At 38.7% G+C, this 24,830-nt stretch overlaps 1 protein-coding gene across 14 annotated transcripts in view; it reads left to right on the forward strand.

The window, feature by feature from the left end:
• PARD3 (par-3 family cell polarity regulator) overlaps positions 1–24,830 on the forward strand; it is a 658,319-nt gene that overhangs the window by 471,849 nt on the left and 161,640 nt on the right. For all 14 annotated transcript variants that reach the window (XM_034760104.1, XM_034760102.1, XM_034760103.1 and 11 more), the window contains one exon: positions 4,174–4,390. In XM_034760104.1, coding sequence (XP_034615995.1) covers positions 4,174–4,390 — 217 coding nt within the window. The remainder of the gene's footprint in view (positions 1–4,173; positions 4,391–24,830) is intronic.

Raw genomic sequence — 24,830 nt, forward strand, 5'->3', positions numbered from 1 at the left:
AGGTCAGGCCTGCTGGCTGATGTGGAGAAGAAGCAAGGCTATGTCCCTAACCTCTTCCCACCCAATTTGAGGAGTCTTGCACTGATAGATGTGGGGTGTTCTTATGTTCATGTAGCATTGGGCCCAATCCATACACAATGACTCAATAAGGAAAGGCACCTTAAGCCACCTCTATCCCTTGTGTGCCTATACAGGACTGGGCATACTCTTACTCTTTTGATTCTTAGTGTCATGTAAAACATACAAAATAGTATATCAGATTGGTAGAGCTTCACCTATGTTATAAATATTGTGTATTCATAAGTGATACAGGAACTGGTAGTACCATGGCAGTATAGTGAGTTCAAACCACGGAGTTATACTGTGCAGCCTGTGGCTTCCCTTATATTCACGATGGCGATGTGGCCAGTGAAATCTACAAATCCTAGACAGCCATACTACACTTAGAACAGAGTGGAAGCAATGTCATTTACTGGGACCTTTCTCTGAGGGCTGTGCATACATGTTAAAGCAGAGAGCATCAGCAGTCTGCTCCATTTTATGCAAATTGTCTATGGCCTCAGGTTCCATGGATGTTGCCAAATGACCTCTTCAGTTGGGCAAAGTTTGGACAGTCCTGAATAGAAATAGGTCCATTTAGCAATCAGGTACTCTCATAACTAGTTTTTAAATCATATTTAAGTATTTTATAATTGTTTAGAATTAAAAATGCTCCTTTGTCTCCTAAAATCCATTCAAGATGTTGGTAGTCAATTTGCTGTTGCCCCTGAGGTTGTATTAATTTGTCTTGCTTGAAATTTTTCCTGTTTCTTTTCCAAATGTTTTAGAAGTAGGAATGTTTCTTCCGTCCCGTCCTTTGGGTTGGCAAAACAATAGCACTGGATTGCATTTATGAAGGACTCTTTAACATTTGATCATCTCATGAAAGAGCTCTAAAAATATGGAGATACTGTATGTGATAAAGGACCGAACCGCCTTTTAAATATAATTGCTCTCCTTGAAACAATATGTTATTCAAACTGTTAAAAATAGTATGAATACCATCTGGAAATGTCCGATTCTGTGAAAACATTTTAAGAGTTTTGAGGAGGATACTTATGGCTTGTAATGGCTATAATGAGATAATAACAACAGAATGTTGTGGGTGTTTAGATTATAAGAATCATTGTGCTTGTTTTTTAATACTTGGAATAGCTGACTAGAAGCAAAATTTCTCTCTCTGGTGTGTTGTCTGAGAACAAGTCATTTGAATCTGGAGAAACTGGCAAAGCTTTCTAATCTTTGTTGAGTCTTAATTGCTAGAACCTACAGTCATATTAAATATCACAATAAGCGGTCTAGGAGCTCAGTTATGAAACAGCTTCACATTAAATAGTTTCAATTTCTCATGTGCATCTTTTCAATTTTATGGCCTAATTAGGGGAATAGCTTCACAATACCTTTTTGTAGTTCTCTTTAATACAGTGTGGTTTGTGAAGGATGACTTTGGTCTTCAGCTTGAATTGATGCTTGAAGCATATCCCAAGTTCATTTTTGCCTTCAATGGCCTAAATGGGGGAAAAATCTCTTGTATATTTTCCAGCCACCTAACATCATTACTGCAATATAACAAAAATCAGATGTTTCATTTGTAGCATGGACTTGAATTTTAATTGGACAACATTTGCATCTGTTCTAAACACTAGTAATTAGGTATATCTTAATTGTAGAATCACTGTGCTGCACAAAAGGGAAACAACTTTCTTCATGTCATGTCTTTTTAAAAACCTGGAAATCTGCTTATTCTAGTGTGTCACGGGGGGGAAGATGCATCTTAGTTCATTAGGTAGAAGAGGCTATGGTGCAGACTCAGAAGTTAATTGCAGGCAAACTACTGTGGAAGCTTGATAGAAAAATATTTATTGTAGAGCAGCAATGAAAGGAAGCAATATTATCTCTATAGAATACGCAAAATAAATAGTAAAGGGGGATTCATTGTTATGACAAGTTGTTTAGCAACTCAGCATAATACAGTACCCTTGATACATTCTCAGGATTAATTTAGTGTGTGATTATTTTTAATATGAACAGCCTTAGGTCAAAATCCATTCATCTTTAAAATACTAGCTAAGTAAAGTAAATAAATGTACGACTTCAATGTGTACCAGATTTTAAATTTATTTTGTACTGCTTGTATTCATTTACAGGCACAATCAGATAGTTAAATGTCTAAATGTTGTTTGCACCAGCAATGGATTCTAGGTGCTAATTGGCATGCACAAAATTGGAGACTGTTTTTAAATGTGGTCCTCTGTGTCCAGATCTAAACTTTTTATAATAATTAAATACATCCTTATGTTCCAGTTGTGGTAGTAAACACAGTGACCTCAAAAGCACTAATACTAGTAATGTGGACGTATTTGAGAAGGTTTCAGTCTTACCTTCTCGGTTACAATTGCCTGAATATTGGAAGTGCACCTGCAATGGAAAATTTGTCAGGCCCGGCCAACCCCTAAAACTTAAGTCAACCTAGCTATGTTGCTCAGGGCTGTGAAAAAAATTTGCATCCTGTGCAATGTAGTGAACTCAAACTAATCCCCACTGTAGTTGCATCTAGATTGAAAGAAGAATTCTTTCATTGACTCTTGAATACTGCCTCTCGGAGAGGTCGATTACCTACATCAATGGAAAACCCCTTTCTGTCCATGTAACAAGCATCTACGCTACAGGACTTTAGAGGCACAGCTGCAGCACCGTAGCTGTGTTGCTGTAGCTGCTGTAGTGTAGATTAGCTGCTTTACTCCAGGCATCCGCAATAGAAGAGCATGAGGCAGTTAGATATTTCACTTGTGTTCAGTTGCTTGGGATTCAAAATTATAATGGATGTGGTTTAGAAATAAATGTCTATACCCACATTTGCCTGGCCTGAAATATTACTTTCAGAATATATTTGTCAAAGGCTGGTGGATTGATGGGGTATTCTAGGAGATCTAGAATGCTTAGTGGACAAGTATTGCCTGAGTCAGATGGCTAAATCCATCAATTGTGGCCCTACCGAAGAACAACAACACTGCTCAGGCAAGTCTCAGATACTTCAGCAGCTGATGATGATGGTGAGCCAAAAAATGTCTCTGTAACTCTGAGAGTTTCATTTTCACTGAACCACTGGAAGCTTTTCCAGTTTTAGAGTGGAGAATCATTTAGAAATATGGCTACCACTATATATTTTTTGTCACTTTTCTCTTCAGGCTTTCTGGAATATGTGTTCCAAATTATATATAGTCTCTCTGTGGGTCCAGGTTGAAACAGTTCATAATGTACACTTAGAAGGTCTTGTTCCAGATGACGTAACCTGCCTCTCTAGAGTCTTCACCTCAACCAATGAAACTTCTTTGAGGAGTAAAACTGTAACTTTTTTAAAATAAACTGCTAAAGGAGATGAGTTATTTCATCAAATTCATGGTGATATTTTGTTGCTGAAGAAAAAAAGGCTAAAGGCTTGTATTAGAGGTCAACTCTCCTAAATGACTTTTTTTGCAGTGTGGTAATCCCAGGATATGAGAGAGACAAGGTAGATAAAATAATTTCTTTTATTGGGCCAACTTCTGTTGGTGGAAGGTACAAGCTTTTAAGCTACAGCGAGCTCTTCAGGTCAGGGAGGAAGGAAGCAGTGGGTCTGAGCTAAGTACAAGTTGGGACAAATTAGTAAACAGAAGGGATACTGGAGACTGCTATTAAGGGGAGCAGGCAGTGTGGTGTATTCCAGATTGATATAATATAAACAACTTGTATATTTTGATGAGTTTTATTAAAAAGTTATGAACTATGTAACACTAATCTTGCTTTTTATCTAAAGCATATCTAAAGCTCTCATCACCAACACAAGTAGCCAGTTAGCAGCACTATTGGCTAACCCTGTTTATTGATCAGTACTGTTATTCCAAATGTTCTGTGTGCCTCACAGAATATACACCCTCATTCCCTTCCCAGTAGAAGTTACAGGGTAAAAATAGACATGGAGAGCATAGATGTGGAACCCGCAGAATGAGTAATCAAGAGTTAACAACATAATGTCACATGGTTACTTGGTTGTTATGCACATGTCTTGCTCCAAAATATATTCCACAATATGCTGAAAAACCTCTTTTATTTATTTGTTCCTGTCCCGCCAATATTTTTTTCTTACTCTTTCAGTGGAGGAAGACACAGAGGAGAGTTCAAGATCAGGCAGAGAATCTGTGTCCACAGCAAGTGACCAGCCATCCCATTCATTGGAGAGGCAGATGAATGGAAACCAAGATAAAGGGGACAGAAAAAAGGCTGGAAAGGACAAGAAGAAAGACCGTGATAAAGAGAAGGATAAAATTAAGGCAAAGAAAGGAATGCTCAAAGGCTTAGGAGACATGTTCAGGTAGGTGCTATGCAATCAAAGATTATGAGAATGTATAACAAACTGGAGCTTCATTTTTTTTGTATTCTACTAATGCTCAAAGGCCCCAGTTGGGAACAAGGCCTCTTTGTGCTAGTCCCTCTGCAAATATATATTTCACTACAAGCTCCCAACCACCAAGAATTTGAACATACCTTTAAAACACCATATTGTGAACTTCTGTGATTCTGTGCTAAGCTTCCTCAGGGGGCATTGAAGAATTTGCGATCTGAGGGAGGGACAGCTAAGGCAGCATTAAGCCACCTTTGTGACCTCCTTATCATGGGCTGTTCTGGGAGATGGAATGGTCCCAATCATAACTTAAGAGAAACTTGTGAGCCTGTCTAAGGCTGCTCCATGGGCCACAGTGCTGTGCACTTCACACCCATGCTGACTCCAGCATGAAGGCATGCTCCCTATGCCAGGGCTTGCAAGTGGATCCTTGGAAGACAGCAAGGGTGGTGATCCACTTTAGTTTGTATGCTGAGAGAATTCTGCTCCAACTGGAATTTGGGCTTCGAGAGCTGCTTTATGCCACTGTGGTCCTTCTACTTGTTGTAAGGGGGCCAGAACAGTGGTGAGGATCCCACCTGCTGTCTCCATCTAGATATGACAGTTGTCCAAAGAAGATTTCATCACAGTCTGAGAGACAGATTTAAGTACGATTTTAGTAACTGTAGTAACTTTCCCATAAGTGGTCGGGGGAGAAAGTAAGCAAAACCTTTCTTCTAGCTAGCAAGGGTAAATAAAGTTCCATGACAAAGGTAGTGTCTGTCTTTTTTTGTGTGTGCAAAAGTCCATCATTTAAATTTAATTAGAAGTTGAGTTACTGGTATCATTCTAATGGTTCATTAATAATAATTCACCATGAAAAGGTACATAGCTTCAATTAAGCTCAGTCAAAATTTAGTACCTGTAACATTTCTAATTCTATAAGGAAGTTATTAAAGGTAGGTTCTCTCTATAGCTTGACAGTTGTTTTGTGTCTCTGAATTATACTGCAGGATTAGTTAGCTTGTCATTTTTTTACAGAAAGTAAATAATAAGATCAAGTTGTTTTGAAGTTGCATGTATTTATCTTAGGAGGAAGTAAGGCTTTATAGTTAAGGCATGAGAAGTGGGAAATCAAGCAATCCGGGTTCTGTCCTCATCTTTGCCACAGACTCCATCTATGACCTTGGGCCTGATTTTCAGAGGTACCAAGCATCCACAACTCCTGCTGAGATCAATCGGTGCTACAACACATACCTCTCAATCTGTCAATGCCCAAGTTTGGTATACAGTGTGTGATAAAGGCTCAGAATGAGGGGGACACACAAATTATTCATGCAGGAAACTTAAAATGCTGCAGGATTTGTTTCTTTAGTGTCAGTAACTCTTTCTACAACCTCAGTTTTGTGATACTTCATTTCTGATGTTAAATCACTTTCAGTAACAGACTTGTGTGGAATGTAGATAACTTGGGGAGTAAAGTGAGTGATGTCCCTTGAAATGAGGGATTTTTATAAGGTATGGGTCAACTTAGACACTCTTGCTTTGTTCTTGAGTTTCCTTCTCTGTAAAACGATGATACAAATACCCACTTCACGGGGATTCTGCGAGGCTAGTGGCTCAATCTTGCAAGGCAAAACATATGGGTAGACAACTTGCGTGCACCATCGAGGTAGTGGAGCTCCATGTGAGCTCAGGGGTCCTTTCACATGTTGTAACTTGCAGAATTTAGAGAGATTCATAGAGATATTATGTTTCTGCATCACTTGGAGGTCTCCAAATGGAAATTGCTGTAGACAGAGAAGTATTTCTGATAGAAATTTTTATATGATATCAACAACTAAATATAAAATCAACTTGATTGTGTCATATACATTAAGCATCTCACCAGGATGTCTTTAATTTGGAAAACAACAGTAATTTGCTCTTCAAAAAGGATCATGATCCTCTTGTCTTTTAGTGTTCATTTAAGTAATTATCTCTCATACTCTTGCAGTGCTTAGATTTGCTTTGTTAATTCATTCTCCATAATTTTCTGAGTGATGGAATATGTTGCGTTTTGTAAAGTAACAGTTGCCACTTCTGCCTGCGACATGCGTTGTATTTCTACACATCTGATGCAGTTGATAGTTTGGTAACTGGTGAAAGAACATACATATGGTAAATAGAAAACCAATAACAATGATACAAATGATACCAATAACACTTAATATTTAAGCCATAATTAAAATATAGTTAGGTGTTTTGGTGCCTCACAGCATTCTTAGTACTTTCTTAGTATTTCTCCATCTCTTTTCTCCCCTTCTTCTTTTGCTTCTTTTCAATGCACTTAACTTATCTTAAGATAATCTTTCTTCATTACATTGCATGGGCAAGAACACTTATGGGATGGAATTACTGTAACTGACACTTTATTTCAGTGTCTGTATTTAGCCAAGGGGCTTTTTATTGCCTATATGCAAACTGACAGCTCATAAACTGGCGCCTACATAATGCACAAAAATAAGTCTGCTTCCCCTCAATTAAAATCTCAGGATTTGGTACTGGGATCTTTGTTAAACTGTAGTGTAAGATGCAAACTCCCACTAGAGACCATAGGTTACATTTCTCCCTCTTCAGCACAGAATCATTATTTCCAAAAATTCCCCTTAAGATTCTTACTGCAAGTTTGAAGTAATAAATAAACCTTTTAAACACTTACATTATTTTGCCACTTTTATGGAATAGAAGAAAGAAATTTGGTACAACTCAGAATGACTATATCAGGATTAAAAATGAAGCGTCCAATTCTACAACCCCTTCATATGCAGAATTCCCATTGATTTCAAAGGAGTTCTGTTCACAGAGAGCTTGAAGGATCAGGCCTGGGTATTCTAATGATCACTCGTTCTAACGTGTGCATTTCTGTGTTATACATAGTTTGGGGTGGGGAAGAGACTAGTATAAGTAAATTGTTCAATTGAAAAGGTGATTCAGTTCAAAATTATTCCTTTACACCAAAGCTCATATTTAAATACAGGATACTAATATACACTTGGAACTGTGTTCAGCGAAAAGTTGGCCTTTGTTGCCATGGTAACTTATGCAAAATATTAAAGAATCCACTTCTGGGGCCTGATATACAAGCTGGAAGTATAGTTTTTGCTAAATTCAGATGTTGTTTTGCTGGCTTTTATGTTTCACTATTGGGAATGCCCGGAAGACTGTATGCTATTCTGTTCTGTACAAGTTCATCGCCGAGGTATCTGAGTACCTCCAATATTCATTTAGCAATGTGACTAGCTTCTGCTGTGTGCAATTCCTTCTGGGGAGAGGACTGCAAAAGGAAAATTGCATATGGATTTTTTCCCTAATGTCCAGCGTGCTTTTTTTTGTGAAAGTGAGATAGGCTATGTTTGCCGTGCCGTTGGAGTGTAAAGCGGTGAGTATTGAGATGGTTCTTAGCTTCTGTGTTACAAGTTATGGCCATAGTATCACCCATGCAGTTTTACCATAGTAAATGTAGCCACTTAAGAGACCCATTTATTGCCTTGATGCTTCTCCCCTGGGCATCAATTTGAACGTGGTTTCCATAAAGGTGGTGAGCTGTGTTAGTCAGGAGGACCAGGTACACTGACATCCAGCTTAAGGTGATTCCCTGGGTAGGATCTTGAGCATGGTTCTCACAGTGGCATCACAGTTTAAAAGGTGGCATAGTACAAACTCAAAATGGGTGACTCCCCTTTAAGCCACGGTGAGTCCTGTAATATCATTTATGGGCCTCCTCTTGTTCCCAAGGGAGTTGATGGCCAAGCTCCCATTGGTTTTCATGGTAGCAGGACTGGGCCTAGCAAGTGGACAGGGACAACTGTTCAGTCTCAGGAAAGGAGAACAGATCTTCAGGTTTCATGATGCTGGTAAAGAGAACAGATAAAATGTTCTTATACCTAGGCCAATTCAGCAAAAATGAAATAAAAGCATTCCACATTAGGACATAGAAGCTGATTTTTCCAGCCTTCATTTGGTTCTTGAAGCAGTGAAGCCGCGGTTTCCAATCACATCTGGTTGCAAATATAAATTAAGGGGAGAGGGAGCCTGAATCAAATGCATGATAAGAGAAATGGTCTGAATGTAAATAGGCAAAAGCATTTATAGATATGAAAACAGGTTTGGAGCTGGCCAAAAAGGGTAGTTGGGCGTGTGTGTGTGTGACATACAAAAAAGTATTTGCTTTTTGGAAGCTGTTCATGAAATGCATATTATTTAACTATGAAACGGGTAGATAAGGATATTATGATATAAATTAATTATACTTGCCTGTGTTCAAACTAAGGCCCCAATCAAGTGAGCATACACCTGTACAACTTTAAGCGTGTGGATTAGTCCATTGAAGTCAATAGGAGAGCACCATCTGTTTAAAGGGCATAAGTGTTAGCAGGATTGGGGACACAATTTCAAGATTTGGCCTATGGTGTTTATGAAAATGTAAAGCTCTGACCGTACAATGCCAGGCCTTCATCTCATCTCTCGACTATCGTAGAGCACAGATGGGTAAACTGTCACATTGGAAAGCCAATGCAAATGCAATATTCCCATATTACCATTAGAATCTAATCCTACAATTACATTTAAAATGATTACTGGGAGCCTTACAGTGTTGTTTCATCCAGTTCTGCAAGAGGAAATAGATAATTTAGTTTGAAACCTTGTTTAGCTGAAATCAGATATAGTGTTGTCTTTTTTACACAGCCGTTTCCAGAGTGCACTGAACATGTCCAGATTCATAAATATATTATTTGTAGCTTTGAATTACACATTTCAACCACATTAGCCATCTGAGACCTCTGACTGGGCATTTGGGAGAATAACATACACAGATTACTATTGTCTGTTACATAGCTTCCTGATTGAGCTGCCTACATCATGTTTTTCATTTAGTTTTCCTTGTCATGGTGTCTGAGGAGAGATGAAAAGCAAATCATAAGTATTTTTTCTTGCAAAAGGTTTGAAGACCAGTTTGAAATGAGCATTTTCTGAACGTATAGGGTTAAATAAATCCTTATATAAGTGTTTCAGTTATAATTTCAGTCATTTCAAAGATTTAATAATTAACCTCCGTATTTGCAAACTTAATATTTTCTTTCTTTTTTCAATCTTCAGCAACCATCTCCAGACCTTTAAAGCTGAACATATATGGCAGAAGTGCCTAATGTTCTACAATAGTATTGAAACACGCACAAATCAAAATAACTGGGAAGCATCCCAACCTTCATAGAGATTAAAAAAAGGGTGATCTGATCTAAAACATCCAATAACTTAAAAAAGAGGCAATAAGGCTCACTGAATAATAATGCCTTGTAGCAAGAGGTAAAGCTTGCCAAACCAAGGCTCTGGTAAACAATTAAGAGGAAGCAAGTTCCAATGGTTGGAATTTGTCAGCCAAGAACACTTTCTGTCCCTGCTCTCTAAAGGCTGTGTTCCCAGCACAAGCACCAGAAAGTTCATGTCTCATAGCAGGACACTTCAGGCTTTGAAGATTGTCACTGGCACCTCGAACTACACCTGAAGCAGTATTAGTATCCAGTTGGGAGCATGGTGCGCAGGCACCTACCCCACCAAAACGGTTGACTGGTCTGTTCTGAACCATTTGGAATTTTCAGGAGCTTGACAACGGCTGCTCTATATCTAGCTCATTACCGTAATCCAGCTTGGTTGTAGCAAACTGCATAACTGTAGCAAGGTCCACATCTAGTCAGCCACAGATAGCAGCAGTGCCCCATAATGCATTTTTCTATCAGCATGTCCAAAAACAGTCAGAAATCTAGTAGAACCCTAACTGAATTATACAGGGAAAGGGTTGCACTATATTTCTCCCATTTGTGATAGAGGAGGCACAATCTTCTTCCATTATGCTGGGGAAATCCTATTCATGACCCACCAGCTTGTCTAGATTCTGTCTTGGCCAGATTGCTCTGATCCTGGTTCAGATTTCTGTTAGCTACTGAGAACACTCAGAAGCATCAGTCTTCAAAAGAAATCAGCCATAGAGCAAATATTACCCTGATATAGATTATTACCCAGAACTTTTATTTTTATAACTCTCATTCAGAGAATTTTCTTATTCTTCAATTCCTACTTTCTAATTAAAAGTAAATATGGACATGAAAGAGAGAAGGTTTAATATTGCTAACGAAAAGCCTGGCATGAAAATAGTTATGTTCTTATTAGACAAGGAAAACAGTGCCCCCTCCAACTCTCCTCTTCCCTTACTTTTCATAGTCTCATCTCTTTTCCTTCTCTCCACTCCCTCTTGGCAATTATAATCAGTTGTTTTGTGGAAAATAGACCTTAACGTAATAGTGTTTCATTGCTTGCTTTTGAAAACATCAGGCGTTATAGTTATTTATGACTGAGATCTAATTGGTGCATATGTGTGGGTTTAATGTAGCAAATTTCTCATTGCTAACTGAACAACCTCACATAATCTGGCAGTGATTTAAGGAATGCAGTTACAGTAAGTAAGTAGTAAACGCTATCCCTTTTTAAATGACATACAAAAAGTACTGGTGTGTAATTGTGAAAGATGGATATAAAATGAGAGATTAACATAATCTTATGTGGCTTTCTAGTTTGTCATTCTGACAGGAAACAGTGGTTTTGCTCTATGTATTCTTACCACTTGATTTTTCCAAAGTAAATCTTGAACTTGTAAATCTGATGTGGGTATAGTGTATGTTTTTTAATTTGAGTAGAATCGGGGTTTCTGTTTCTAACACACACAGAAGTAAGTGTCTGACCTGTTACCAAAGACAAGTCCATAGTAACTGATAACATATTCTCCCAGTATTCTTCCTTTGCTTGTCAGTGAGTTTAAATAGAGAACCTCTGACATCTACAACACAGTATCTGACTGCAAAGCAAGCAAAAGGAGGCGCATAGCATGACAGCTGAGTCTTCTAAGACCCTTTCTGACGTTCCTTAACGTTTCTTTTCCAGATCTGCAGTATGAATATAGAATGCAAGTGTCAAGGATGACACCTACTTTATAATCTCTGTAAAGCAAACCTTTTCGTAAAATAATTTGTTGACAGTTTAGATATTCTAAGTCAATTTCAATTTTAGTCTATATAGAAAATGGGAATTTTTTTCTGCAATTGATGTGAAAATTGAAGGCTATTGACTATTCAGTCCCTAACAAAGTATGGTAAATAAATACTGTCTTCAGTAGTGAAGAATCTCTTAATGACATTCATTGCAGTATGTGCTGGAAACATTTCTTTTGAGAGTTAATTTGCAACTGATAGTGGCTGGATATCTGTAATATTGGCATAATAGTTCAGAAATGCTTTGATTCTATACTTCCTTTAAAATTCTGGTTGAAAATAGTCTTAAGAATGTTTTGTATTTGTTAAAAGAAAATGAATGTAAAATTGTATTTAAAAATGGAATAGACTGAGTCAGATAACTATTGAACTACTTAGGTTGACATTTGCTTGAGTGATCAATTTCTAAGGAATAGAGTTTTAACTTAATATTGCATTTCACTTCTTATGAGCATTGATCTGTATTCATAGTGTGTTGGAATGCTAATGCCTCCTGTTAGGACTTCCTTGTGTTTTGTTGGAGAATAAAATCATTACATTTGTAGTAAACACTTGTTTGCACAGGAAATACCTATGTGGATTAGCCTGGGGTCATGAACAAAATGATTCCTGTAGATCAGTAGTGCACAATTAAAAAGACTGTGTCTATAAATACAGAGCACAATCTGTGAAGCCCTAGAGCCTACGTGAAATCTACATGGATGAAAGTGTAGAGAAATCAGCTGCTGTACTAGAGAGTAGCAAATGCTGAGCCTGTCTTTCAAAAAAGGTGTGAGTGATGATTCTGGGAGTTACAAACCAATGAGCCATACTTCAGGACCAGGTTAATTGGTTGAAATAATTAAAGACAGAGTTATAAAACACACCCATGAACATGATACAATAGGGATAAACCAGAAGGATTTCTGTAAAGGAAAGTTATTACTCTCCAGCCAATCGTAATTCTGAGTGTGATCACAAAAATAGTGGATAAAAAAGAATTTATTAATATAACTTATTTGGACTTTCAAAAAGCCTTTGATAAAGGCCCTCCAAGATGCTATTAAGGAAACCAAATAATCATAAATTGTCACAGGAAGAAAGGTAAAGTACTTTCTTGGATTTGAAACTGACTAAAAGACACAAACGAAGAATAGAAGTAAATGATCTATTTTCAAAATGGGAAAAGGTTTTTACTGTAGGGTGGCCCAAAGATCCATACCAGGACCAGTGATTGAAATACTCATACACATTGCTGAGCAACAGCCACTCAGGAAAAAGGACTAGATGTCTTTTTGAACAACTTAGTGTAAATCTCTACAAATAGCACAGTGGCACTCAAAAGAGGAAACAAAATGTTTGAATGTAGAAACAATGGGGCAAACAATAATACTGAAAATATTCTAATGCCATCGTATGTGCATGCCCTCACTTTGAATACTGTGTTCAATTGTGGTCTCCCACCTGAAAAAATATGAGGCAGACAATGACTAGAGGCATAGAAAGACTTCCATCGGAAGAGAGATTTAAATGATTGGGACTTTTTGGAAAACAAACAAATAGGAGGAGAATGATAAAAGTATACAAAATAATGATTAGCATAAAGAAAGTACACTTCCTTTTTATTATCCGTTCTCATAATACAGAGCATGGGGATGTCTAAAGGAATTGAAAGGCAACAAATTTAAAACTGATAAAAGGAAATTCTTATTACACCACACAAGTTTCAGTGAGGCGCCTCTAACCTCTAAAATGTTGTTTAGCTAGTGATCAGTAAAGTAAAAATGATGTTTCAGTGTTAACTCTGAAATTCCTCATTTTGATCTCAAAGCATAGGAATTAAATAGGACCTTTAACATAATGAGGTCAGTCAGTCACTAAAGGAGAGATTTTATATTCCTTTTTAAAAATAATAAGTTGTTTTAAATACCCTCTTCACATTTTGTATAATTGTGAGCAGTAGTTCTATAGCATGTATACACTGGAGCTCAGCTAATTCATCTGACAGCTCAAAACGGACAACTTGTTAAATATGGCTTCATTCCAAAATGGTAATGGATTATGTAGAATATCACATGTTAAAATTTCTTTCAAGGATTGTTTAGAGTGGCTCCTGCATCAAGGAGCTTGCCCCTCATCACCAGTGTGAAAAACTGATTGGAATGCACTGCAACAGACCTGACATTATATGTTAGTATCGCTCTTTTTATGGCTTTCAGGTAAGCATGTTTGCAAAGTTGCAGTAAACCTTTTTAATGTGCAATAGTGTTTCAGCAGCTAATGTGTCGTTCTGTTGCACATTAACTTTCGCTGCTTCTGTGCAAATTTACAAAAGATGGGAGTGCAAACAAATGTTACTGTTGTTTGTAAAGTAGACCCGGCTGCAATGTGTTCACTTGATCAGCAGTTCTTGCAAAGCATGTTTGGGCTAGCTTCTGATATGAGGTGACTAGAAATGATTCTTGAAAAATCACTTCCTCAGAAAAGATTCTTATAGATTCCATATATTCCAGCACCTCCTTCAACATCTTTGTTGCCTCTTAATTTACAGAGCTAGTCAGATTTTTTTTTTTTTTAATAAATTCATGTTAGGAAGTTAAATACACCTTTAAGTCATGCAGTGGAGCGCAGTGCTACTTGGCCCAGAGACCCTATCCATAGATCTACTGAGATTTGTGCTTTTTTAACATATAATCCTGGCATACTATTATAATAGCTACTATAGAGTCTTTCCATGCTGTATTGTGAATACATCTTTATGGTTAATATTTGTATACATTATAGTTCCACAATGCTAAATTTATAGGGATATTCCTTGTTAGAATTAGGCACTGTGGTGGCACAATCCCATTGATAGTTGATAGGATTTAGGGTTCTAAGTGCTATATCATTTTTGAAAATGAGATTTACATGTCACTATGCCTAATATTTTAAGAAATGTGGGCTTTGGTCTTTGTACCTCAGTTTCCCCATCTGTAAAATGGGGATAATCCCTATCCCAATACTGTATTTTATAGTTCTCTCAGATCCTGTGATCGAGAATACTTTTGCAGTGCAAAATATTATTAGGCTAATAACATACAGCATTTACAACTGCTGAATACTTGTGTTAGGTTTTGTTTGTTTGGTAGATTGCCTCATTTCTAAATGGCTGAAAATATTTGTATATTTCCTTTTTTAAAATATGCTAGGTAGCTAGCACCCAGTAAGAGAACTTCAAATCGGAACCAGAGTTCATGGATCGGCTATATACATTCCATATAAAAGGGTTAATATAAAAGCTAGTAAGCCCTAAGCTGCATCAGTATTAATGAACACTGCAATAAAGAACATGAACATAGTACACCTTAGACCAATATCAAGGGCCTCTAGCACATTAGATAGGAGCTGTACTAATAGTATTTAGAAGGCAAGTTGAATTGCTATTAAACATTTCAACAAGAACATCTAATAAATAAGGCTAAGATTTTGTCATGGATATTCTTAGTAAAAATCAGAGACAGGTTATGGGCAAAAAAGAAAAATTCACAGGAAGCCGTGACCTGACCCTGACTTTTACTAAAAATATACTTGACAAAATGGGGTTCTGCGGATCCCCACACCTCCTGAAGCAGGGCAACTGAGCAGAGGCTAGGAGCTGCCTGAAGCAGCTGGGGGTGCAGGATACCCCTGCCACCTGCAGCTCTGGGGGCCCCCTGCTGCCCATGGGGGCCAGGAGCTGTGGGGTGCCCCCGCCTCCCGTGTCTCCGGGAGCTGCGGAGTAACCCCGTTGGCGGTAGCTGGGAGCTGCGGGGTTCCCCCGCCGTGTCTGTGAGCTGCAGGGGTCCCCGCCGCCCGCAGTGTCCAGGAGCTTGGGGGCTCCTTTGCCACCTCTGGGGGCTCGGTGATTCCAGGGCTCTGGGGTCCTCTGCCGGCGGGGGCTCAGGGATTACCCTGCTGGCAGCCAGGGGCTCGGGTTCCTGCCGCCTGTGGTCCAGGGCTCAGGGGTCCTCCAACCCGCGACCCGGGGCTCAGGGGTTCTCTGCCAGTGGGGATTTGGGGGTTCCCCCACTGCGGCTGGGGACTCGGGAGTTCCAGGGCTCAGGGGTTGTCTGCTGGCTGGGGCTTGGGGATTCCACCGCTGGCAGCCGGGAGCTCAGGGGGTCCTCTGCCAGTGTGGGTTTGGGGGTTCCCCTGCAACCTGTGGGAGTTGGGGGTTCCCCATCACCCGCAGCGGCCGGGAGCTCTGGGGGCTGCCAGAGGTGCTGGGGGTACCCCACAGCTCTCTTCCACCACTGGCTGAGAGGGACCCTGCAGCTCCTGACCACCACAGGCTGAAGTCACGGCGGACGCTGGAAGTCACGGATTCCGTGACTTGTGGTATCTCCGTGACTAAATCGTAGCCTTACTAATAAATAATCTAAAATATATCCAACTCTAGTGCTGAAAGTCTTACATTCAGAATACAACTTGGTACTAAAAAGACGTTAGTGCTTAGCTGCAGGAGATCCAGACAAAGAAGCAATTAATGAGTTAAAATATTTATTTTCTCTGATGATACCGTGCAACTAATGATACCCACTGCATTATCTTCAGTAAAATACAGGAGTCTCCAAAGCAGGATATTTGGATAATAGATCCTGATGATATCAGCAGCACAAAGAAATCTTTACTAGTTCATTTCTCTTTCTTGGCTACAAAAGTATGAAAAGTGCTTTGGTAATATGAAGAGTTTTGCAAATCTTAGTGCCAATTTCATCAGCGTTTGTTTTCTTAAGATTTATTTTTAGGCTGCAAATGTTTCTGTGGGAAGTATGTTTTGAAGTTGAAATAGAGATTTTTTTTAAAACCCTTCATGATGTCGTAGCTCTGCTAATACGTACTGTAACAAGCATAATAGTAGCCCACTCTTCCTAGGCCTAGTACCAGTGGAATACAAATCGTAAGAAGATGTCAGAACCTGAAGAACCCTTGGGTCAGGGAGGGGGTTGTTTTGATTTAAATAATAAATTGTTGTTCCTGGGGCCATTAGACTATTTAAGAAAAAGCAGTAGGCTTAGCTCCTCTGCTGTAGCTGTGGATCACATGAGAATAGGAGTTAAAAGGTGAATGTATAAATTAGAGCAGCCAGTTGGCTGTTTTAACCAGATACTCATCTCCATGGTAACTGGCACTGAAATAACTAAATTGCTTATAATTCACACCTCTGGTTATTTTGGTGAAGGCTTTGTGTGGACACTCTTATTTTGAATTGAGTGTTCTATTTTAATATCTTATTTTTCCGTTAAATTATATCAAAATAGAACATTCCTCATCTGAAGTAAGTATGCACACATAAATAACGTAAGGCATGATTTACAACTGATTTAGTTATTGCACTTCCAGTTACCATGAAGTCAAATCCTAGCTCTGACTACCAACAACCTAAGGGGCTGTTAGGACAGCCAGGTATTTCTAGGGCTCAGAACATCTCTAGCCAATTCCTGCTTCTCCCTGGCCAACCTCCAGCACCTGTAGTGGGGGTGGCACAGGAGCCTGTCTGCCAGCTCTGTCCCACCGGTCATTTCTCCTACCACAAAATGATCCTTCCATCTCTGGCTACGTCAGCTTTTGAGATGATTTGCACCAGTGGTGCTGCACAAACATTCCTGTAATACAGAATCCAGCTCTTAATCTTTCACACAGACGATATTTCCCACATGAGGTAACATTCAACACTGCATTCTAGATCCTCAGCCAATGTAAATTTATGTAGCTGCCCTGAAGGCAACAGAGATATGCCAGTTTATGCCAGTTGAGGATCTGGCCTTGTATTTCCAAGCCGAAAAAATGTGTCTGAAATGTTTTATTTGTAGACTTTTTAAAACACACAATTTAGCCACTATTCTTTGACCTCCACTTGAGATTTGCACAGGATCATGGACTTCATTTGTATGTAATAAATTAATTTTTTGTGTCTTAGGGCAGTGGTTCTCAATCAGAGGTCCTGGGCCCCCTAGGTGGCCTCAAGCAGGTTTCATGGGGGCAACCAAGCAGGCCAGCATTAGACTCGCTGGGGCCCAGGGCAGAAAGCTGAAGCCCAGATCCCTGAGCCCTGCCACCCAGGGCTGAAGCTGATGCCTGGACAATGTAGCTCTCTGGGGCCCTGGTGGCATGGGGCCCCAGCCAATTGCTCTACTTGCTACCCCCTAACATCGGCCCAGGCTTTTATATGCAGAAAACCAGTTATTGTGGCACAAGTGGGCCATGGAGTTTTTATAGCATGTTGGGTGGACTTCAGAAAGAAAAAGGTTGAGAACATCTGTCTTAGGACACCTTGTAAAGATGTCCTGCCCACTGGGATTAATCCTTGATTTCTTTTAAAAAAAATGTATTTTTAAGTGTGGTCTTTACGATTAAAAAGTATCTGCCATGTTCAAGTCGTATTCAATTTTACTGGTCAAATTGGGGGTGCCCAAAATGTAGCCTGGGGCATTCTGAAATGTGACCCACCACTATTCAGGTCATGCAGCTCAAGATGCAGAATGACATGCTGGGACCTGCAGTCTCCATGAGAGTGCACCTCCATGATAGAGGTGAAGGCAGCTACTGGTCTTTATTAAAATTAAGCATGCCCCACAGGTTCCAGTCAAGTTGTCTATGGTCTTTGTCACCCTCTGTTGGAAAGCATTTGTTCTCCTCCTCACTCCATATTAAGTGTGTATTTGTCAATCAGAGTGAAGATCTAAAATGATAACATGTATGCTTAATTTGCCCTACAGAGAATATTCTCTGGGAAACATGTAACAACAAAGATTTTCCAGTAATTGACAGAAAAAAATGCTGACTGGCAATTTAATTTTTTCAGATAATGAGATCTGTAGGGAAGTTTTAATCTTTGGAAGATTCCGCGTGAACTATCAGTAGTTTGATTAACCTTTTATGTGGCCATGTAAACTTTCCAATTTTCTACAGTTTGATTGTATGGCTGTAAGACTTATTTGTAGGAGGAATGTTATTGAGGAGTCCGCATGGTCTAATTGACAAATGCATCTCTTAATATTCCATCAAATAAATATATATCATTTGTATTCTGATGCTAACTGCGTTGATGTTAAGCATTCACTGTATCTGAAAAACTTTCTCTTTATTACTAAGATGCCAACTAAGCACATGTTGACTGGGTTTTTGTATCAAGCATTTACACTGAGGGCACATAACACTCAAATGCAAGCATTTCAGTTATAAAGTGAATTTATAAAGACTATTCATAATACTAAGGTCTACTTCCTTTGTTTTTAATATTAAAAAAGCATCAGATAAAATTGCCTTTCCAACTCTTATTTTCGCCTTCTCAAGTGTTGATATGAATGGATGGGGTTTTATGATGCATATCTCATTACCATTTCTTATAGGGTATGCCTTTGGACCAGTACCAATTTTCTAAATTTTACTGCTTCTTTAGGAAAAATAAAATCATGGTAACCAGATGTGGTATGATTATTTGCCTCTGACCTGGCAAAGTGTTAGGTTTAACAAAAGAAGCTAATAGAAATATTCAGATTGACCCTTCTCATCATGTAGGTTGCTTGGAGCTCAATCAATCTCTCATTATTATCAGAGTTATTCAGGCAGAGGCAGCAGTGCAAGTATTTTTCATGATCAGCCCTTGAGCCAGATGTAATTTGCAATTTGGAGCATTGTATTTTGAAACAATAATGCATTGAAATGAACAGAACAGAAATTAGAAGTATAGTAGTCAAGAGGACATACTAAAGAGTATCTACAGCGTAAATACACTCTTCAAGTACTGTAAGTGGACAGTAGTGATTTAAAGTCACATAATGTAGTTTTATTAGCACCCAGATTCATCCACAATTTTTAAAATCATCATATTTATAATTGAACAAATCCAACAAAAGAAAATGGCCATCTTGGCCTGTGTTTTTGACATGCTAGGCCTTTCATTAGGAGCCGTGATATGGGTAATAAGATCCCTTTTAGCTGTGTAGTGAAATTTGAACAAAATAATGTTGAAATGCATTGACATGAAATCTTCTAGAGTAATATTTTTCACAAACAGAAAATTCACAAAAGAAAAAATTCATACAGTCTGTAGAACAGGTAAATTCACTAGTAGTGTGGCACTGAGACATTTAATCAGTGACTCCTTCAGAATAAGAATCACACTGCCTTTCAATTTGTGAGTGGAAATTGACTCTCAGTAGATCTTCTCCCCGCCCCATCTTCTATTTCAAATTTTCCAATAGTTATTCTTACATCCTACTGTTCACATCTCATAGAACTCCTAAGTGCTGAGTTACCTGATAAAGCATTGCAGTCTTGACTGGTGAATACTGACTATGAGAGAGAGGGGGAAAAAGCATTTGTAAATGCATTAAATGACAGTAATGAAAGGATATGTTGTCCATTAAGAGCACATGACCGATTAAAAGCCTGCTTTAATTTGGCCAGATCTCTCGTAAGAGTTACTTTAAAAACAAATTTCTGTTCTGTGCCAAACAGCACACACTGAGTTTATCAAATCAGATCTTTCTAGGACCATTGAAGCTATATACAACCAAATAATGTTTCTCATGTTCATGAGTATGTGCCTCTTAAGCACTCTTGCGACACTTGAGCAAACTTCCAAATGCATTGCATTTTACAAAATCCCCATTTGAACTGTCATGTATTTTTTCTTTGGTTATTCTCATCATTGCTGATTACCAAGATAGTTGTGTCTAAATGGAAGTTTTTTTCTTCTCAATCAGTTGCCTTCCTTCTTGATTCATTCAGGGATGCCCCAACTTATTGTTTAACAGATTACAGTTCACCACCATGAAGTAAGTAATTTATGGTGTCTCTCACAGTAGATTGGGGCAGGAAGGGCAGGCTGAATAAGGATAACATTTCTAGGTCTCTGTTTGCTGACTGGCTGATATCTTCTGTATATTGTCACTTAGAAAATTACCCCTGCCTCCTGTGCCCTTCTCAGCCAGTACATGATTTGGTTCAAAAGTGCAGTATTGTGGATCAGATGTTAATTTCTCGCCTATTTCTGACTTGCCACAGGGTGTCTTTTTAGTTGTTCGTCACAACTCTTAATGACAGCGGCAAGTAGAAAACGTCATAATTGTAGGAAACAATGCAAGAAGTTTAACCATATGTTAAACAGTTTACAGAAAGATGGACTCTCTTAACAGAGAGATTTACTAAAGTATTACATACCTGATATGCAAATATGCAGACTGTAAGGAGCAAAGTGGCTTGGTATGGAATAATAATCATTTAACCATATATATTGTCTTCCATTCCAAGTAATTGAAGCACTTTATTGAAATTATTGAATTAAGCCCTGTAGGATGCCTTGATTTGCTAATCATTTTATGGATGGGCAGACTGAGTCACACAGAAATTAAGTGATTTTCCAAAATCACAGAGGAAGCCTGTAACAGAGCTGGGACTAAGAGCCCAGTCGTCCTGATTTCACAAGACAGTCTTTCCTCCCCAATATAGTGGATCGAGATTTTGGTTGTGAGAACATATGATGACTTGGATACATACAGGGAAAGGAGCATCTTGTGAATGTAATGACACATCTCGCATTCTTTGTGGCATATAGGGCCTTCTAAGGGTGATGAATGATAGGTTCAAAGACCATACTAGTTATCTGTGTTGGTAGCTTGTGTAATAGTGGTCTGTGTTGGTGGTATTCCTTTTCAGTAGAGACTTCGGAGACTTTGCAAGTGATTTTCTTGTGGAATAAACTGTGAATTCCAGGGTTTCCTCTGGAGGTATTCTCCATTTGCATGGAAGATCTATGCCACTACAGAGCATGCAGGGTCCCCTTACATGCCTCTGCAGCATGAGAGATCTCAATGAGCCATGTTGCCAGGGCCTCCCCTGCTGGATGTTGCATCAAAAAACCCAACCCAGGTGGGTTCTTCATAAGAGGGAAGAATGTGTCTGCCATTTTTTTAACATAAGCAGGGAATCCTTGTGGGTTTGAAAGGGGGATGAGAGAATGTGCATCTCAACCATATCACCCGGTTCAACCAGGGCTTCCATGGCACCTGGGGGAGAATGATGCTGCAGGGGCAGATCGTGCAGAGTCTGATCTGCCTCGATTTTCTGAGACTTCATGGTTAGTAACGAGGGTTGTGCGGAACATGATCATTTAGGACCACCAGATGTTCTGTATATGTGTTGGGAATATATAATACACACATTGCATTAAATGGGAATTTTATTAAATATTAATTTTAAAATTTTGCCAAAGTCTGGAAAACTGATAAACTCTCAAGATCATTAATATTTCAGGGTTAATATTCTACCATTTTTAAGTTAAGCAGCTGATACTATTTTAAGCATCTGTTTGCCATAAATCAGGAACCTTTTGTTTTAAGCATCGTGTTGGACATAAAATAAAAAGTATTTTAAATTAATCTATAAAAAGAGGTACTGTTTGTGTTGTCATTTAGAAGAATTATTAAAAATATAAATCTTATAATTTTGCTGACACAACAGGGTCAAAACATAGGTTGTTGCTAATACCCTTTTTGAATAAGGGTGGGGGGGTGTGTGTGTGTGAGAGAGAGAGAGAGAGAGAGAGAAATTTTGTCACTACTACTGGGAAAAGAGCATGTCTTACTTTACGTCAGAAAGCATCGATAGAATAGCTTGAGACACTTACCATTTGTTAATTTTTAATGATGGTCCTTTGTCTATTAAAGAACATAATGCTACTGAACTTTTTCTGTCTCAATCAATTTTTGTGTTTTTTTCATTAATCAACTAATGCATATTTCTTCCATAGCTCTTTATTCTAATGAAATATGTGGACGATTTGGCAGATGGCAATGATCTCATCAGTAACGCATCAGAGTAAAATCCATTTAGCAGATTACATGGAGATTATTTTTGTTGTATCAGAGATATTGATATGCTCTTTCTAACTGATGCTATTCTCAATAGATAACATTTCAGAATTCATATTGCTCACATACAACCATTTTTCATCAATCTGAAAGCAGATCTGATTTATTTTTTTTATATGAAATGAACTCTCCTGTATATTTATCATTACATTCCAAGGAATTTTTCTCCCCTCTTTTCTCTCTTTCCTTATATTGCTGAGCAACTCCGAGGGCCTGATTCTAAGTCCACTGAAGTCATTGAGAGTCTTTCTGTTGAGTTTAATAGGCTTTGGCTCAGTCCCCAAATTGGCTGATGGAAAATTCACTCAAGCAAGTGGATGCCAGTTTAGTACAGCTGGGTGACCAACAAAAGGATTTTTGCTATATACTTTACTCTGCTTGGATGGTTACACACAGGTTATCCTAGTTTGAGGTAAAGTTTCAGAAGTGCAAGACTCTGTTCTCAAACCTTCTTCTCTTTGTTAATAATGCAGCAAACTACCACCATGGCTTTAGGGTTAGCACTTCCTTTTGCTATACTGTAACTTGAAAGGTGACCTGTCTGAAAAGGACACCCTGTTCTAGAACATAATAAAAGAAAAATAATTGATCCTTTTATATCTTTAACTGTCTTAATATTATATGATTGTTGTCGTAGGCTGAGTTGAGGTTTAAAACTGTGAATGTGACTTTGAGAGTTCACATGTAAATTGAAATGTTCTCTGATCCTCGCTGCAAAAGGAAAATGAAGCTAAAAATTAATAGAATCCTAGAGTATGTTGGCAATTAGAGTGAACAAGATTTCAGTTGCTCTCCATCATCAGCTTCTCTCACTGTTGGATAGATAGGATATTTTTAATTTACACCCCTTATTTCAATCTGTCAAAAAAAAAATCTTGAAATATTTGTATATGTTCCAATTAGAGTAGCATTAAATGATTTTTTAAAACTGCACTTTAAGAAGCAGAACTTGGATTAAGGAAACACTAAATAAACTGATTAATGTGTGAGATATGCTCTTGGTTGCTTAGGTTATTATTAAGAGGATATTGTTTAATAATATGATGCGTGCTATATCTATCCTTAGAAGAATATTAAACTATGTTTGTAAATAGAAAAAAGTTACATTTAGAATTATTTTAGTATTACCTAGGGTGGAGAGGGAATATTACATTTTTGTTTGGTTTATATTTCTCATTGTACATTAAGGGTGTACCTCCAAAAGGAGCAGTGGAAAAGGGGGCATGGTGGCTTCAAGTCACCTTTGTATCTTCCCAATACTGGGCTACTCCTGGCATAACATAGACAGACTGGGGTCCTGTCAGAGTTACAACAGCCTGGCCCTGATTGCCTATGGAGCATAGTGCTGCCTGGAATCTCCACAGCAGTATGTGCTGCAGCCCGACTCCTGACGTGCTTCTCTCACTGCCAGCCTCTTTCTCCCCCCCCCCCCCCAAGCACACCACATATACACCTCTACCTCGATATAACACTGTCCTCGGGAGCCAAAAAATCTTGCTGTGTTGTAGGTGAAACCGCGTTATATTGAACATCATCTGATCCACCGGAGTGCGCAGCCCCGCCTCCCTGGAGCACTGCTTTACCACATTATATCAGGTCATGTTATATCAAGGTGGCGGTGTACCAGGGCTTGCAGCTATCTTCCACAGTTCTGGCCCTGGAGGAATCCTCTGGCCAAATACTGGGGTTTAGTGCTCCTTTATACTGCTTGGGCCCTTTCATCCAGCATATAGGATCCAAAACCTGGATGAAAATCTTACCTGAGATATATAATTTTTCTTGTCTTCTTAAGGGGAGCAACTATTATTTGATAAACAGGTGGTGTTATTTAGAAGATTATAGAACCATAGAAATGCAAGATTGAAAAGAACATTGAGAGGTCACATAGTACAGTCCACTGTGCTGAGGCAGGATCTAGACCATCCCTGATAGGTGTTGTCTAACTTAAAAGCTTCCAGTGATGGGGATTCCACAACCTTGCTTGGAAGCCAATTACAATTCTTAACTATCCTTATAGTTAGAAAGTTGCTGTTATTTTTTTAATTTATTTTTTGCTAATATCTAACCTAAATCTCCCTTATTGCAGATTAAGCCCGTTACTTTTTGTCCTACTTCCAGTGAACGTGGAGAACAGTTGATCACCATCTTCTTTAGAGCAGACCTTAACCTATTTGAAGACTGTTATCAGGTCCCCCCCCTCAGTCGTCTTTTCAGAAGACTAGACGTATACAGGTGTTTTTAACCTTTCTTCAGAGGTCAGGTTTTCTAATCCTATTATCATTTTTGTTGCTTTTCTCAGGACTCTCTCCAGCTCGTCCATATCTTTCTGATAGTGTGGCATGCAAAACTGGACCCAGTACTCTAGCTGAGGCCTCACGAGTGCCAAATAAAGTGGGACAGTTACCTCCCATGACTTACATACAACACTCCTGTTAATATACCTCAGAATGATATTAGCCTTTTTCAATCTGC

The sequence above is a fragment of the Trachemys scripta genome, chromosome 2 (genome assembly GCF_013100865.1).
Source record: "Trachemys scripta elegans isolate TJP31775 chromosome 2, CAS_Tse_1.0, whole genome shotgun sequence".
Taxonomy (NCBI): Eukaryota; Metazoa; Chordata; order Testudines; family Emydidae; genus Trachemys; species Trachemys scripta.